Source organism: Barbus barbus, assembly GCF_936440315.1.
Source record: "Barbus barbus genome assembly, chromosome: 14".
Classification (NCBI taxonomy): Eukaryota; Metazoa; Chordata; class Actinopteri; order Cypriniformes; family Cyprinidae; genus Barbus; species Barbus barbus.
This window is the reverse complement of record NC_136742.1, coordinates 3527089-3541555: the sequence shown is the minus strand read 5'-3', so window position 1 is coordinate 3541555 and position 14467 is coordinate 3527089. Positions and strand designations below refer to the sequence as shown.

The window sequence follows — 14467 nt, the reverse complement described above, 5'->3', positions numbered from 1 at the left end:
GCAGCGGGACGTGCTTTTACTTCAACGAGAAGTGGTGAACAGATGTAACTGTGTCAAAGAAGATGTGCTGTTCTGATATAGAAACACTCTTCATCAACTGCAAGCCGTTCTATTCGCTGCGGGAGTTCTATTCCTTCATTCTCGTGAGTGTCTACATTCCACCGCAAGCGCACGTGAGAACCTTTACAGAAACTCGCTGATCTGATCACAGACACAGAACAACACCCAGACTCTGTTTTATTCATTCTTGGGGACTTTAATAAAGCAAATCTCTCCTGTGAGCTGCCAAAATACAGATAGCATGTTACATGTCCCACCAGAGACAGTAATATATTGGATCACTTTTACACAACAATAAAGGATGCATATCACTCTGTCCCATGGGCAGCTTTGGGCTCTCTGATCACTGCCTGGTTCATCTTATACCAACCTACAAGCAGAAAATGAAATCTGCTAAACCTGTGGTAAAGACCGTAAAGAGATGGACCAAGGAGACAGAGCGGGTTTTACAAGCCTGTCTCGACCTTACTGACTGGAGTGTTTTTGAGGCTGCTGTAAACGATCTGGACGAGCTCACAGAGACTGTCACTTCATATATCAGTTTCTGTGAGGATATGTGCGTTCCTACCAGTACTCATTTAACCTACAACAATGACAAACCATGGTTCACTGCAAAACTCAGACAGCTCCGTCAGGCCAAAGAAGATGCTTACAGGAAGGGGGATAAAGTCTTGTATAAACAGACCAAATACACACTGGAAAAGGAGATCAGATTAGCAAAGAGGAATTATTCTGATAAACTAAGGATCCAGTTCTCTTCCAGTGACTCAGCATCAGTGTGGAAAGGTCTGAAAGAGATAACCAACTACAAGACACTATCCTCCAGCACTGTGGAGAATCAACAACAGGCAGACAATCTGAATGAATTCTACTGCAGATTTGAAAAAACATCACAAACCCGCTCTGGACACCTCTCCACAAAAACTATTAACACCTCCAGCAACCCCCCTCTCCCCCACACCTGCAATTCAGATCAGCGAAGGCGAGGTGTGCCAGGTCTTCCGGAAGCAGAAAAGGAAAAAAGCACCAGGCCCAGACAGCGTGTCACTAGCCAGTTTGAAATCCTGTGCTGACCAGCTGGCCCCCATCTTCACAAAGATCTTCAACAGCTCACTGGAGATGTGTGAAGTCCCTTCATGCTTCAAACGTTCCACCATGATCCCCATCCCAAGGAAATAAAAAATTACAGGACTAAATGACTACAGGCCTGTTGCTCTAATGTCTGTGGTCATGAAGTGATTTGAAAAACTGGTACTGGCCCACCTGAAGGACATCACTGGACCCTCGCTGGATCCTCTTCAGTTTGCCAACAAAGCAAACAAGTCTGTGGACAATGCAGTCAACATGGGACTGCATTATGTTCTGCAACATCTAGACAGACCAGGGGCTTATGTGAGGATCCTATTTGTGGACTTCAGCTCGGCCTTTAACACTATCATTCCAAACCACCTCCTGCCCAAACTAACTCAGCTCTCCGTGCCCACCTCCGTCTGACAGCGAATCAACAGCTTCCTGACAGACAGGCAGCAGCTAGTGAGGTTGGGAAAATACACATCCAACACCTGCACCATCAGCACTAGAGCTCCTCAGGGCTGTGTTCTCTCCCCACTGCTCTTCTCCCTCTACACCAACGAATGCACATCTAAAGACTCCTCTGTCAAGCTCCTGAAGTTTGCAGACGACACCACACTGATTGGCCTCATCCAGGAAGGTGACGAGTCTATTTACAGACAGGAGGTTAAGGATTTGGCTGTCTGGTGCAGTCTTAATAACCTGGAGCTCAACACGCTCAAAACATTGGAGATGATCGTGGACTTCAGGAGAAACCCCCTGCTCTCCCCCCACTCACCATCATGAACAGCACTGTGACTGCAGTGGAGTCATTCAGGTTCCTGGGCACCACCATCTCCCAGGACCTGAAGTGGGACAATCGCATTGACTCCATTGTAAAAAAAAGGCCCAGCTGAGGAAGTCCAACCTGCCACAGGACCTGCTGAAACAGTTCTACTCTGCCATCCTTAAATCCGTCCTCTGCACTTCAATAAAGTAAAAAGTAAAAAAAGTCGTGACGTATTGTCAAGTATGGTGACCCATACTCGAAATTGGTGCTCTGCGTTTAACCCATCCAAGTGCACACACACAGCAGTGAGTAGTGAACAAATGCACGCGCGCACACGCACACGCACACGCACACGCACACGCACACGCACACACACACACACACGGAGCAGTGGGCAGCCATGCTGCGGCACCCGGGGAGCAATTGGGGGTTCGGTGCCTTGCTCAAGGGCACCTCAGTCGTGGTATTGAGGGTGGAGAGAGCGCTGTACATTCACTCCCCCCCACCTACAATTCCTGCCGGCCAGGGACTCGAACCCGCAACCTTTCGATTACAAGTCCGACTCTCTAACCATTAGGCCACGACTTCCCCAATAACTGTCTTGTTCAGCTCAGCTACCAAATCTGACCTCAGAAGACTACATAGGGTAGTCCGGACTGCTGAGAGAATCATTGGTACAACCCTCCCTACTCTCCAAGAACTGTACTAATGCAGAGTGAGCAAAAGGGCTGGCAAAATCACTCTGGACCCGTCACATCCAGCACACAACCTCTTTGAACTGTTGCCGTCTGGTCGACGCTACAGAGCACTGAGCACCAGAATGACCAGACACAGAAACAGTTTCTTCCCTCAGGCAATCCATCTCATGAACACTTGACAATAATTATGGTAGACACACTATTTATACACTTATACACTTATTTATCTTACACACATACTTAGACTACATTTCAATTGCACATAACATAGCCTACCTGTACATTCACTTGTACTTTTATGTAATTTTATTTCAGTTAAATGAACATCAATTAACGATCGCTGTGGTTTATCGTCGTCCAAAACCAAATAAGGATTTTCTATAAGAATTTTCAAACTTCCTAGGTGATGTTGTTCTTAAATGTGATAGACTTTTGATCGTGGGGGATTTCAATATTCATGTTTGCTGTGAGTCAAACCCCCTGGCCAAGGATTTTATTAGTTTGGTTGACTCTTTTGATTTTACTCAAGCAGTAAATGGTGCAACTCACAAACAGGGGCATACCTTATCTTGTATTGCTGCATGGTATTTCAATCTGTGAGCTTGAAATCCTTGAGCTAAGTTTTTCTGATCATATGCCTGTTATATTTACTTGCTTGCTTCCTATTGAGGTTTCAAAAACTAAGAGGTTACCACAGCAGACTCATTTTTTTAGCTCTTCATCTAGTGATGACTTTTCTGTGCTTTTTGAGGAGGCTTGTCTTATGTATAATCTTGATTCCCCATCAAATATTTTAAATGTAGATGAACATCTTATGTTGTTAAACTAACTAAATTCTGTGGCTCTGTTGAGAGTAAAACGACAAAAATTAAAATCTGAACCTTGGTTAAATAGCACCACTCAAGAGCTTAGACGTGCTTGTCGAAGAGCTGAACGGAAGTGGAAAAAAGATAAATTACAAGTATCTTTTGAAATACTACGAGAGTCATTAATCAGGTATCAAAAATCTGTTAAAGCTGCTAAATGTCAATATTTTTTAGATATTATAGCTAAGAACGGTCATCAACCTAAAACTCTTTTTAATATTTTGGATTCTGTTATATATCCGACTAGTAATATCTGTTTAAATGCATCACCTGCAGTATGTGATAGTTTTCTTAAGTTTTTTACAGATAAAATAGTTGATATAAGACAGCATATTATACCTTCAAATTATGACTGGTCTGTCTCCTCTCCTTGTACTTCCACTTTAAATGAATTTCAGACAATTTCTTTAAACACTTTTCAAGATATTATTAAGCAGTTGAAACCTACTACATGTTCGCAAGACATAATTCCCACACGGTTCTTGCTTCAGGTTTTAGATGTTGTTGGGCCAAGTTTTTTGGGTATAATAAACAAGTCTCTTTTTACAGCGACCGTCCCAAAATACTTAAAGCATGCAATTGTTAAACCCATGATGAAAAAATCTAATCTTTACCCAACTGTCCTATCAAATTATAGACCTATTTCAAATTTATCGTTTCTTTCAAAAGCTTTAGAAAAGGCTGTTTTATTACAACTGCAAAATTTTTAGGAAAAATCATAGCACTGAAACTGCACTTTTAAAAGTGTTGAATGATATTTTATTATCTGTAGATTCGGGGGACTCTGTGATACTTTTATTATTAGACTTAAGTGCTGCGTTTGATACGACCGATCATAGAATCCTTATATCACGCCTTGAAAATTGTGTGGGCATTACAGGTCGTGCTCTTGATTGGTTTAAATCCTATCTTGAAGACAGAATGTTTTCTGTTTATCTTGATGGTTTTCTTCATCTAGCTCCATCTTGCATTTTGGAGTTCCTCAGGGCTCCATTTTGGCCCCTGTTCTGTTCTCATTATATATGCTTCCTCTGGGGTCCCTCCTTACCAAGCACGGGGTGTCATTTCATTTCTATGCTGATGACACCCAAATCTATCTGCCCTTGAGGAAAAATGATCAAAGAGGCTTGGGATCACTGAATATGTGTTTGTATGATATTAAGTCTCGGTTCTCTTCAAACTTTTTACATCTTACAGTAATAAGAGCAAAACGGAGGTCATTGTGTTTGGGTCTTCGGGGGCCCCTGATTGTGATTTGGGAGATCTTGATTCCTGCAAAAAACTGTCTGTGAGAAATCTGGGTGTTAACTTTGATTCTGCACTCAGGTTCGATAAACAGATAAATTCTGTAGTCAGATCCAGTTTCTTCCAATTAAGATTGCTATCAAAAGCCAAGAGTTTTTTGTCGTTTAAAGAGTTAGAGAGAGTTATTCATGCTTTTGTGTCATCAAGGCTTGATTATTGTAATTCCCTTTATATGGGAATAAGTCAATCAAATATAAATCGACTCCAGATGGTTCAAAATGCGGCTGCCAGACTTTTGACTGGCACCCGCAGATTTGATCATATCTCTCCTGTATTATGCTCTTTGCACTGGTTGCCGATCTGTTACAGAATCGAGTTTAAAATTTTATGGTTTGTTTTTAAAGCTCTGAGTGGAACGGCTCCTGAATATCTCAGTGATCTTTTAAATCCAAATACATCTTCTAGACCACTGAGGTCTTCGGAGAAAAGAGTGTCGATGGTCCCTAGATCTAGATTGAAGTTGAGGGGTGACCGTGCCTTTTCAATTGCTGGGCCAAAATTATGGAATAGTCTTCCAGTCTCCCTTCGATTAGTTTCTTCTGAATCTGAATTTAAATCCAAGTTAAAAACCTACCTTTTTTCAAGGGCTTATAATTGTTCTTAGAGTGTTTTTTTTGTTTGTTTTTTGGGTGTATTGCGGTCAAAAACTGTTCATATTTATTTGTCTTTTATATAAGGTTGTATAGCACAGTGGTCAACTACTGTTGTTTTTATTGTGCTGTATAAATAAATTTTGATTTTTTTTTATTTTGTTTTTTATTTATTTTGTTATTCCTTACTTACTTGTTCTTTTTAATTGTTCTTTTTATTATCTGTGTTTTTTGTTCTGTCACTGTCATTCTGTTGCACTGCAGTAGCTTCTGTCATGAAAACAAATTCCTCGTATGTGTAAACATACCTGGCAATAAAGCTCATTCTGATTCTGATTCTGATTTTCATACTCTGAACTGCTGTTGATTTTCTTCAAGATGATTTTGTCTGCCAATCTTCTTGCTGACCTTTACCGGAGCAGTATCATCAATAATATTCTTAACATTTGAGTTAAATTAGTCCAGCAGAAGATCAACAGAGAGAAATGCTTGGTGTTAAAGATATAGCCTTAATAAATAGCGCACTAGTGTTCTCATTAATGCATTTCTTTCTGACAGAGACAGATCTAGATTCAGTGGTAACAGAGATCAATATAACAAAGATAGTGCTACATCCTTAATAACAATGCATGAAATGTTTAGACCTCTACTGATGAGTGAATCTAGAGTGTGTCCACGATTGTGGGTGGGTCCATGCACATGCTGAATCAGGTTAAAAGTGTTTAAAACAGTTATCATTTATTTTGCAGTTTTGATTTCTGCATTATCTAAGTGAATATTAAAATCCCATGCAATAGTAAAACAGTCAAACTCTGAGGAAATCATTGATAACAGTTCTGTGAACTCTTCAACAAAGGCTGGAGAGTATTTTGGAGGCCTGTAAATAATGATAAACAGAATGCATGGAGCACCTTTCAGCACAATACGTAGGTATTCAAAGGACAAACACTGAGCAAATGACACTTGCTTGCATAGATAAACATCTTTAATTAGAGCAGCTACACCATCACCTCTCCTAACAGTCCTGCAGACACTTAAAATTAAAGTTAGGAGGGGCTGTTTCATCGAGGACTGTTGCACTGCAGCTGTCTTCTAGCCATGTTTCATTTAGAAACATAAAATCCAGGTTGTTTGTGGTTATTAAATAATTGATCAGAAATGATTTATTTTTTAGTGAGCGAATGTTTAAAAATGCTAACTTCATGGAATTACATTTTGTCTCTAAAGCAATCTTAGATTGATGCATTATCAATTGGGTGCATTATCTTGGGTGCTGAGTCTTGGAGCTGTTATAGTACGTCACAGTCTGTCTGTGATGAGCTCTGTGGGCAGGGCTCAGCCGGGATAGTTTCTATGAGCCGAGTTTGATGTGGCTGCGTGGCGTTATCAATGTCCTTGTGGGATGTGTCATGTGTGAAAATATTGAAGTTGTCGATGAAGTTGACTCCTTTTATACCGCAGGTTCTTTGTAGCCATGTATTTAGCCCAAGCAGCCGTGAAAACATGTTAGTTCCCCTTGCTGGGAGTGGTCCACTGATGAATGACTGAACTTCAAGTCTTTGAAGAGTTTCAAAGAGTTCACTGAAATCCTTCTTAAGGAGTTCTGACTGCTCTTTCTGAATATCATTCTTCCCCACATAGATGATGACTCGATTTGCAGTCTTGTGCTTCATTAGAATGTTCTGAAGTAGCAGCAATACGAGATACTTGTGACAATCTGATGTCTCGAGTGCCTTTGCGTCTCACTCCCTGTTTGTGCCATCGATTAGTTTGTCGATCAGTTTCAGCTTGTTCCTCTACACTTGGTATAAACTGTTGAGATTCACTAGATTCACAGGACTCACTGGCTGTATGCTGAGGGGTTCCGTGATGACCATCTGCTGTGTGTTCCGCCTGTTTTGGAGGTCCAGCAAGTAACTTTGTTTCAAGAACCACAATCCTTTGTAGAAGTCTGTGGCAGTTCATGCAGCAAGTAGATTCTACAAGAGGCATTTTCTCTCATCTGTTTGAATGTAGACAACTGTGTTTTCCCGTCTCTGGAATGTAAACTGCTCGCAGTGGGAGGCAAAGAGTCTTCTTTTTCCAAAAAATGTGTTGTTTGAGCACTGTGCTGATCTGCTGAAGTTAAAATCTTAGAGAGATCTGAGAAAAGTACATAAATAGGGAGAGAAAGTGCAGAGCAATAAGCAAGAGCGTCTGAACAGTAGCGAAGCCGGAAGTACTTTCCAAATACAAGTAAATACAACTGTTAGGCTTAGTGCTAATTCAATTTATGTTTTTGTAATGTAATTACTCGTTCATTTTAATATTTGAATGGCTATCTTTCTTTTTATCATACTCTAGCACATTCCTTTGCTGTCAGCCAGTGTATACCTGTACCTGTCTGGTTTGGCTGATGCTCAGTGGGCTCTCCCTCACTCTCTGAGCCTGCTTCTTCCTCATCTTCAAAAGTATAAATATTAGACATTTACTTTACTTTACTTACTTACTTTTGTCATTTAGCAGACGCTTTTGTCCAAAGCGACTTACAAATAATAAAAAGTAACTAAAACTAAAAGTTACAACTCTATAAATACTATCCACCCACATATTTAAGAAAATAAAGAAATGAAATAAAATTGACACATGCATATAACAACATTTCAATAATAAACATATTATTGCCTTGCCACTATCCCTTGCCAGTGTCCCTGCCCGGTGGAGTCGCACGGTAGAGTTGATGGTCTTTGCACTCTTCGGTCTTCACACTAAGAGGGCTTCACATGACGACTGCCGCAGTATAATAACCTTTTTTATACCAATCCAACAAATCACCATTTCAATTCAGCTGGACCCACTTTCCTGTTTATCAACTAAAAATGGCCAAGCAAGTGCACACACTGACAAGATACGCGATACAGTACGAGACCAAACGCGATTTCAGCACCTCTCAACACAGTAAAGAAAATTAAATATTATATTAAAATGTAATATTATACAGCATAAATCTATATTATATACTATTAGACAACTAATTTAAACTGTTTATATTACATTTTTAACTATTTATAGGCCTAGTATTAATATGGTTTAAAAAAAATATTAGCCTATAAATTTGATCAACTAAGTATCAACTAAGACAAGTGTTTATAATGGGAAACATATTTAATTACAATAATTCAAGTGTGCTAAATATTCTGCTGGGTTGCTGGAGATTTAGCAGCCTCTTTCTCTCTGTGTCTGTCTTCTTTTTTGTGAAGGCATTGTTTTTGTGTGTGTGTGTGTGTGTGTGTGTGTGGTTTTTGTCTACAAAGTGTGCCAACAACAGTAAATTAGGTGTTATCTATATTAGATCTGATCAGATCCAATAATTTGATTAGACATTCTAGTTCTATGAACTTGGATATTTTACCATATGTTCACAGGATTTATAACATCACTTTTAAATGCAAATAAGATCTACACTGCTATTATTACTATATAAATGTTAACTAAGCCAGTGGCATTTGAAACTTACGTATGTTTGGGTCCGGTAAATGAAGGAAATACACTAATGCCTACTGTTCACAAAATGAAAGTTGAACTCATGATGTGTACACATAGCTACAAAATGTCTTTTTCCCCTTACCGATAATGTAAAGGTACAAATGATTCTCAAAAATTTGTGCATTTCTTACTTTTGTTTTTAATTATTAATGAATTTTTGTCTTCAACAAAATGAAAGGCAGTGGTGCAGGAAGAGGAATAAGGAGAAACATCTTTGGCCACAGATCTATTTTGAATATCACAATATATGCTGCAATCACACAGAATGGGGTCCTCATGCCAAAATAGGTCCTTACAACACCGACCACATACTCATGTTTTTAGACAGACTAAGTATTGGACAGACGAGGTATCTGGTTCCATTATTCCAGTACCTCCCACAACACTCTCCCTTCCTTTCCCTTTTCCCTTCTGCATGGCAGTGAAAGGTTTATGACCTCTGACCCTATATTATTCCCCTCATTCAAGCTACGGAGGAGGCCTGTGACCTAATAGATGCAGAGTCTGTGTAAGGATGGATTCGCCATTCGAGAAGATTCTGGACATTACCTGTGATATGGATGAAGTGGTCATATCCAGCTATACAAAGAGATGATGTACTGAAGCATTTTACAATGCGGTGAGAAATAAATATTTTCATGAATGTGCAGTACTTGTCTCATGTGTTTTGTTTGGTCAATATGTTCATGTATTTTAACAATATCTAAAAAAAAAAAAACTATTTCAAAAATAGAAATTTTACAAGTGTTTACTATTGAGCACAGCAGTGTGTAAATGGTTCAAACAGAATCCAACTATATGAACCATTAGTGTGCCATGTGGTACCAAAACTGGGTTTTGTTAAATTGTTGTAAAGGTTTGAATGAAGTGCTTCATTTTGCAAAAGATCTGATGTTCTGATACTTCTGTGTGTGTGTGTGTGTGTGTTTGTGACAAATGAGGACATACATTTGTATAATGACAAAGGAATGAGGTGTTACAAGGTGAAGGTGACTTTTCAGGACATTACCCCACATCCCCACTTTTCAAAATGCTTATAAATCCTACAGAGAGAGATTTTTTAGGGGAAAGTAGAAATGCGCAGTCTCCTGTAAGGGCTAAGTTTAGGTGTAGGGCAATATAGCACACACAGTTTGTACAGTATAAAAACCATAACTATGGGACTATGGGATGTCCCCACTTTTCACAAAAACAAACGTGTGTGTGTGTGTGTGTGTGTGTGGATGTGTGAATTTTGTGTAATGTTTTGACAAAATGAGCCTTATTTTTAAAATCATGCCTAAGCAATCGTAAAAAACTGCAAGCAAAGCAATGAGTGTTTGCACATGTGAGGAGTTAGTGTGAGGCACTGATGAATTAGTGTGGCATTTGAAATGGTTATCTTTGAAAAAGGAAATCAAGATACTTCCTGTTAGATTTTTGTGTTACACATAGACACTTGTGTGTTGTGTTTTGTAAAAAGTGTTTTATGAAATTGAAAACTGAGTCAAATGCTGAGAATTTTTGCATGGTTTTGCAGATTTGGTGTGTGTGTTTCTGATATTTGAGTGTCAGCTTTCAGAAATTGTATGACAAGTAAAGATTTTGTGTGTAAGCAGTTAAAAAAACTGTGAAAGTTATTTTAGTCAATTCATCAGCATTCAAACTAGTCAACTCTAAAATAAGGAATGACTGAATTAATAAAACAAACCAAGGAAAGAACTTGTAGTCTGCTTAAAGTCAATATATTGGTGATTCTTGAGGAATTTTGTGATCAGAGAGCACAACATGACATACTGATAAACATATACTTCATTCATTTTGTATTACTGGGTTTGCCTAACATTTCTTTCCATCTGAAAGTGGAGTGCAGGGATTCACGAGTGCTTGGATTTCTGCTATTTCCTGATGACTATAGATGTCATTGATCAAGGTTCTGCGTATTTCATTGTTGTTGTATATTCTAGTGAGCTGACCAGTGTACGGGACTTCAGCTGTGAAGGTATTGCTTTTAATGTCGATGCTGCAAATGTGGTTGGCAGGAACCTGCACCTCCATACTCACTGAATGCAGGCTTTTCTCAACTGTGGATGTAGTCTTAGATTTGAGGCGGCTATAGTCATATTTCAAGCCAAGCTTTCCTCCCATACTTGCTAACAATGGAACTTTACCACTAAACGAGGTCTCTCCTGTCCCTCCAACTGTATGTGTATGGGTCTTTAGGAAAGAAACTGTTTTATCGATGCCGTGGTCCAGCTTCACCTGATGTTTGGCTGGTTCACAGTTCCTGTTGGAAGCTGTGAAATGTTTCAGTACTTCTGTGTTTTCTGATGTCACCTGTGCTGCAATATTATACTCAGTAATGGTTAAATGTTGCCCTTTTATATCATGATTTAGGGTGAGAACCTCATTTTCTGTGGTGCCCTGTTTTGTATCGCCAAGCACCATTAAACTGTTCTCGGTCATATAGCCTAACCCAATATCATCTCTAGCAATAAAGTAACCATTACAAGTCTCCACTGCCAAAGGGGGAATCTCTCCATATGAAGATTTCTTCCACTGAAGTAATTCGAAGTTATCCTTATTCACTAGAAATGAAACTTTTGGATTCGGGACAGCATTTCCTATTTTGAATTCCCCATAAGATTTAATATCCCAACATATTTTTTTAGCACTGTCATAGAAGCAAGGTTTACAGTTTTCATACGCAGCAACATAAAAAGTTTTCTTTGACTTCTTGTCAAAGACAGTGACAGCATCCTTAGGCACATCCTTAGGTGGATTCATTTCTGTCCATTTCAAGAAGTTCTGGAACTCAGTCACACTCTGTTGCTTGTCTTTTGAATTGCGAGGAAGAAGATGATGAGCATGAGAGGACTCTGCAAGACAAATACACAGAACACATCAGTTTTCTTTTAGGGTTAACAAATTATTATGCCAATCAATAATCATTGCATAGACACTGCGAGATCAAATATGGTTATTAACAGCTCCAGTATGGGGTGTCAAATGACTAATGTAGTGGACTGAATTATGCATACTTGACTGAAGTTTTACTACATTTTGCCATGAAATACTACATTTGTTATCACATAATTGATTCGGTTGACAGTGTGTTTTCAGTCAGGTGGGGAGGCAGAGGTAAGTCAGTGAGCAGGATGAGAAAAAGTATTGTAAAAATTTCTCTCCTCCAGAAAACATCTCAAGTCGAGGAATTCCAGATGCTTAAACATTTGACTTTATTGGTCAAAACAACAAAGCCGAGATGCATGCAGAACATTTAACAGTCTCAACTGCATCTCTCTATTTTATACAGTTCATAACCTATGCCTCCCTCAGTCACAATGCGAAGGCTGAGGTTCCTTTTACAGATGTTTAATGCACTTATGGACATGGACATCAACGCCAATGCCAACACAACACCGTAGAACACTTTTGCCTGCTTGTAAGCTAAGAGAGGGGGTTATATCTTGAAGTTTCTTGGACGGATGACTTGTAATCATACAGAGAAACCTTAAGCCTTTTAACGATAACATCATTCCATCTCTTCGCGCAGATGACAAAACAGGAAGTGATATACAAAGGCAAGATGGGAATATAATAAAACAACCAAAAACTCTTTTTCAATCTTGCAATCTTGCTCAAGTAAACAATAATTCAGTATAGAAATCACAATAAATATTGTAAAATGACCAAAATATAAAGTTATACAAATTAAACTAATGAAACGTTATACTATGATAAGCAAGTGTCTAAGTACACAAGCATCATCTAGCGGAAACAAATCAACTCAGAAAGCTTTGTGATGGCAAATACATAACCAAGGACCTTACTCAGATGTTCCTATCCAGTTCCTCTTGTTTTATTTTCAATAAAGATATACATATATATTTCATGACTGTGATTTTTCTTTAAAGATAAAGATAAAGATTTTTTTTTATTCTTTAGATAAATTGCAAGCTGGATAAATATACAATCAAACCAAAAATTATTCAGATATAATTTTTAATATTGTTTTACTAGTGGGTGCAGGACACTATAGTTAATTTATGTTAGTGAGGATAGCAAAATTAAGTAAACTGTGACATATCATACCCAAAAATTCTTCATACTTTGGACTACCAGTAAAACTGATAAAAATGTGGGATCAAAAATTATTCAGACACTCTGACCATGTTTTGCTTAAGGTTTTTTTTTATTTTTTTATTTTTTTATTAAAATTTTGCATTGCTTGGTAATTGGTTGACCTAAATTGGTATTATCTAATTGTGTTCTTAAATTTAACAGCTGACAGCTATTCAGCCGAATTCATCATTACATAACATTGTATCAAAGTTATCGGACATTATCAAGATGAATTTGTTCTGATACAGTTTAACTCTGAGTTCCTTTCATATTTTCTTACCATTTACTAAACTATAGTGAATAAACTGTATTAATGTGAAAAATGTTGAAGGTGTCTGAATAAATTTTGGTTTCACTTTGTGTAGCATTGTACAGACATATGTAGGCACATGTCCATAGCCTGCAATAGCTCAGGTGTATGCTCTTAATGTCTTAATCCTTCCACAAAAATGTACTGTATATCTAATAAGAATTATACTATAAAAGTAAACACACCAGCTCTTTCAGTCATAGAGGTGTCTTCTGCTGGAATGGATAGGCTGGAATCCACTCCAGCTGGCTGTAGACTGATCTGCAGCACAGCAAAGGCCATCACCACACCGAAATCCATCATCCCCTTCTACCACGTTATCTACAGCTATGAAATACCACATATTTCATAAATAATGAAAGCATCTAACCTGATGAATAGACAATCTGTTATGAGCCACATTTTAGAAGAAAAAAGATTTGACTTTGTGCCAAACCTTGTGCCATGTCTTACCTGTGAATGGTGACCTGCTGTGAGTTTGAGTTGTTCCTGAGACTAAGGTTCTTTATGAGTGACCGTCCCTGGCATCAGTCCGGCAGCCTTGCACTCAAATATCTGCCCCCATTTATGCAAATTAAGTTGTGCATATCAGCATACATGGTTACTTATCTGAAATATGAAGGAGAGCCCTTGTTTGGTGAGCTTGCTATCTTTTGTATAACCAAGTTGCCTTTGTAAGGCTGGTCTTGATCTCCCCATGAAGCCAAAGTTCAGGAACTCTCACAAAACAGCATAGGTGGACAGTAACAAAGTACATGAGTACTGTACTTAAGTACACTTTTTGAGTATCTATTATTGGGGGACATGGCGGCGCGCACAGACGCAGCGGCTTCTCTCTGCCGACAGAACAGTGTTTTCGTGTTTTTTGTCTTGTAAGTCGCAATGGCTCATCAATGGCTTTTTGTCTTGTAAGTCGCAAAGGCTCATCAATGATTAATGATTGCCCTTGTTGTTTCTAGACTGGACAATGGACAATGCTCTTCTGGCTGGTCTGCCATCAAACACAATCAAACCTCTACAAATGATTCAGAATGCAGCGGCATGACTGATCTTCAACGAGCCCAAAAGAGCGCATGTTACACCTCTCTTCATCTCCTTGCACTGGCTACCAGTGGCAGCTCGCATCAAGTTCAAGACACTGATGCTTGCGTACAGAACTACCACAGGCT

The 14467-nt window shown here is 38.8% G+C and overlaps 1 protein-coding gene across 1 annotated transcript; it reads right to left on the bottom strand.

Moving 5' to 3' along the window:
- Positions 1-10702: 10702 nt before the first annotated feature.
- Positions 10703-13598, bottom strand: LOC306879933 (natterin-3; the record flags this gene model as incomplete). Its single annotated transcript, XM_079433167.1, has 2 exons — positions 10703-11742; positions 13484-13598. The coding sequence occupies 2 exons, from the start codon at positions 13596-13598 to the stop codon at positions 10703-10705; spliced, it is 1155 nt and encodes a 384-aa protein (XP_079289293.1).
- Positions 13599-14467: the final 869 nt, after the last annotated feature.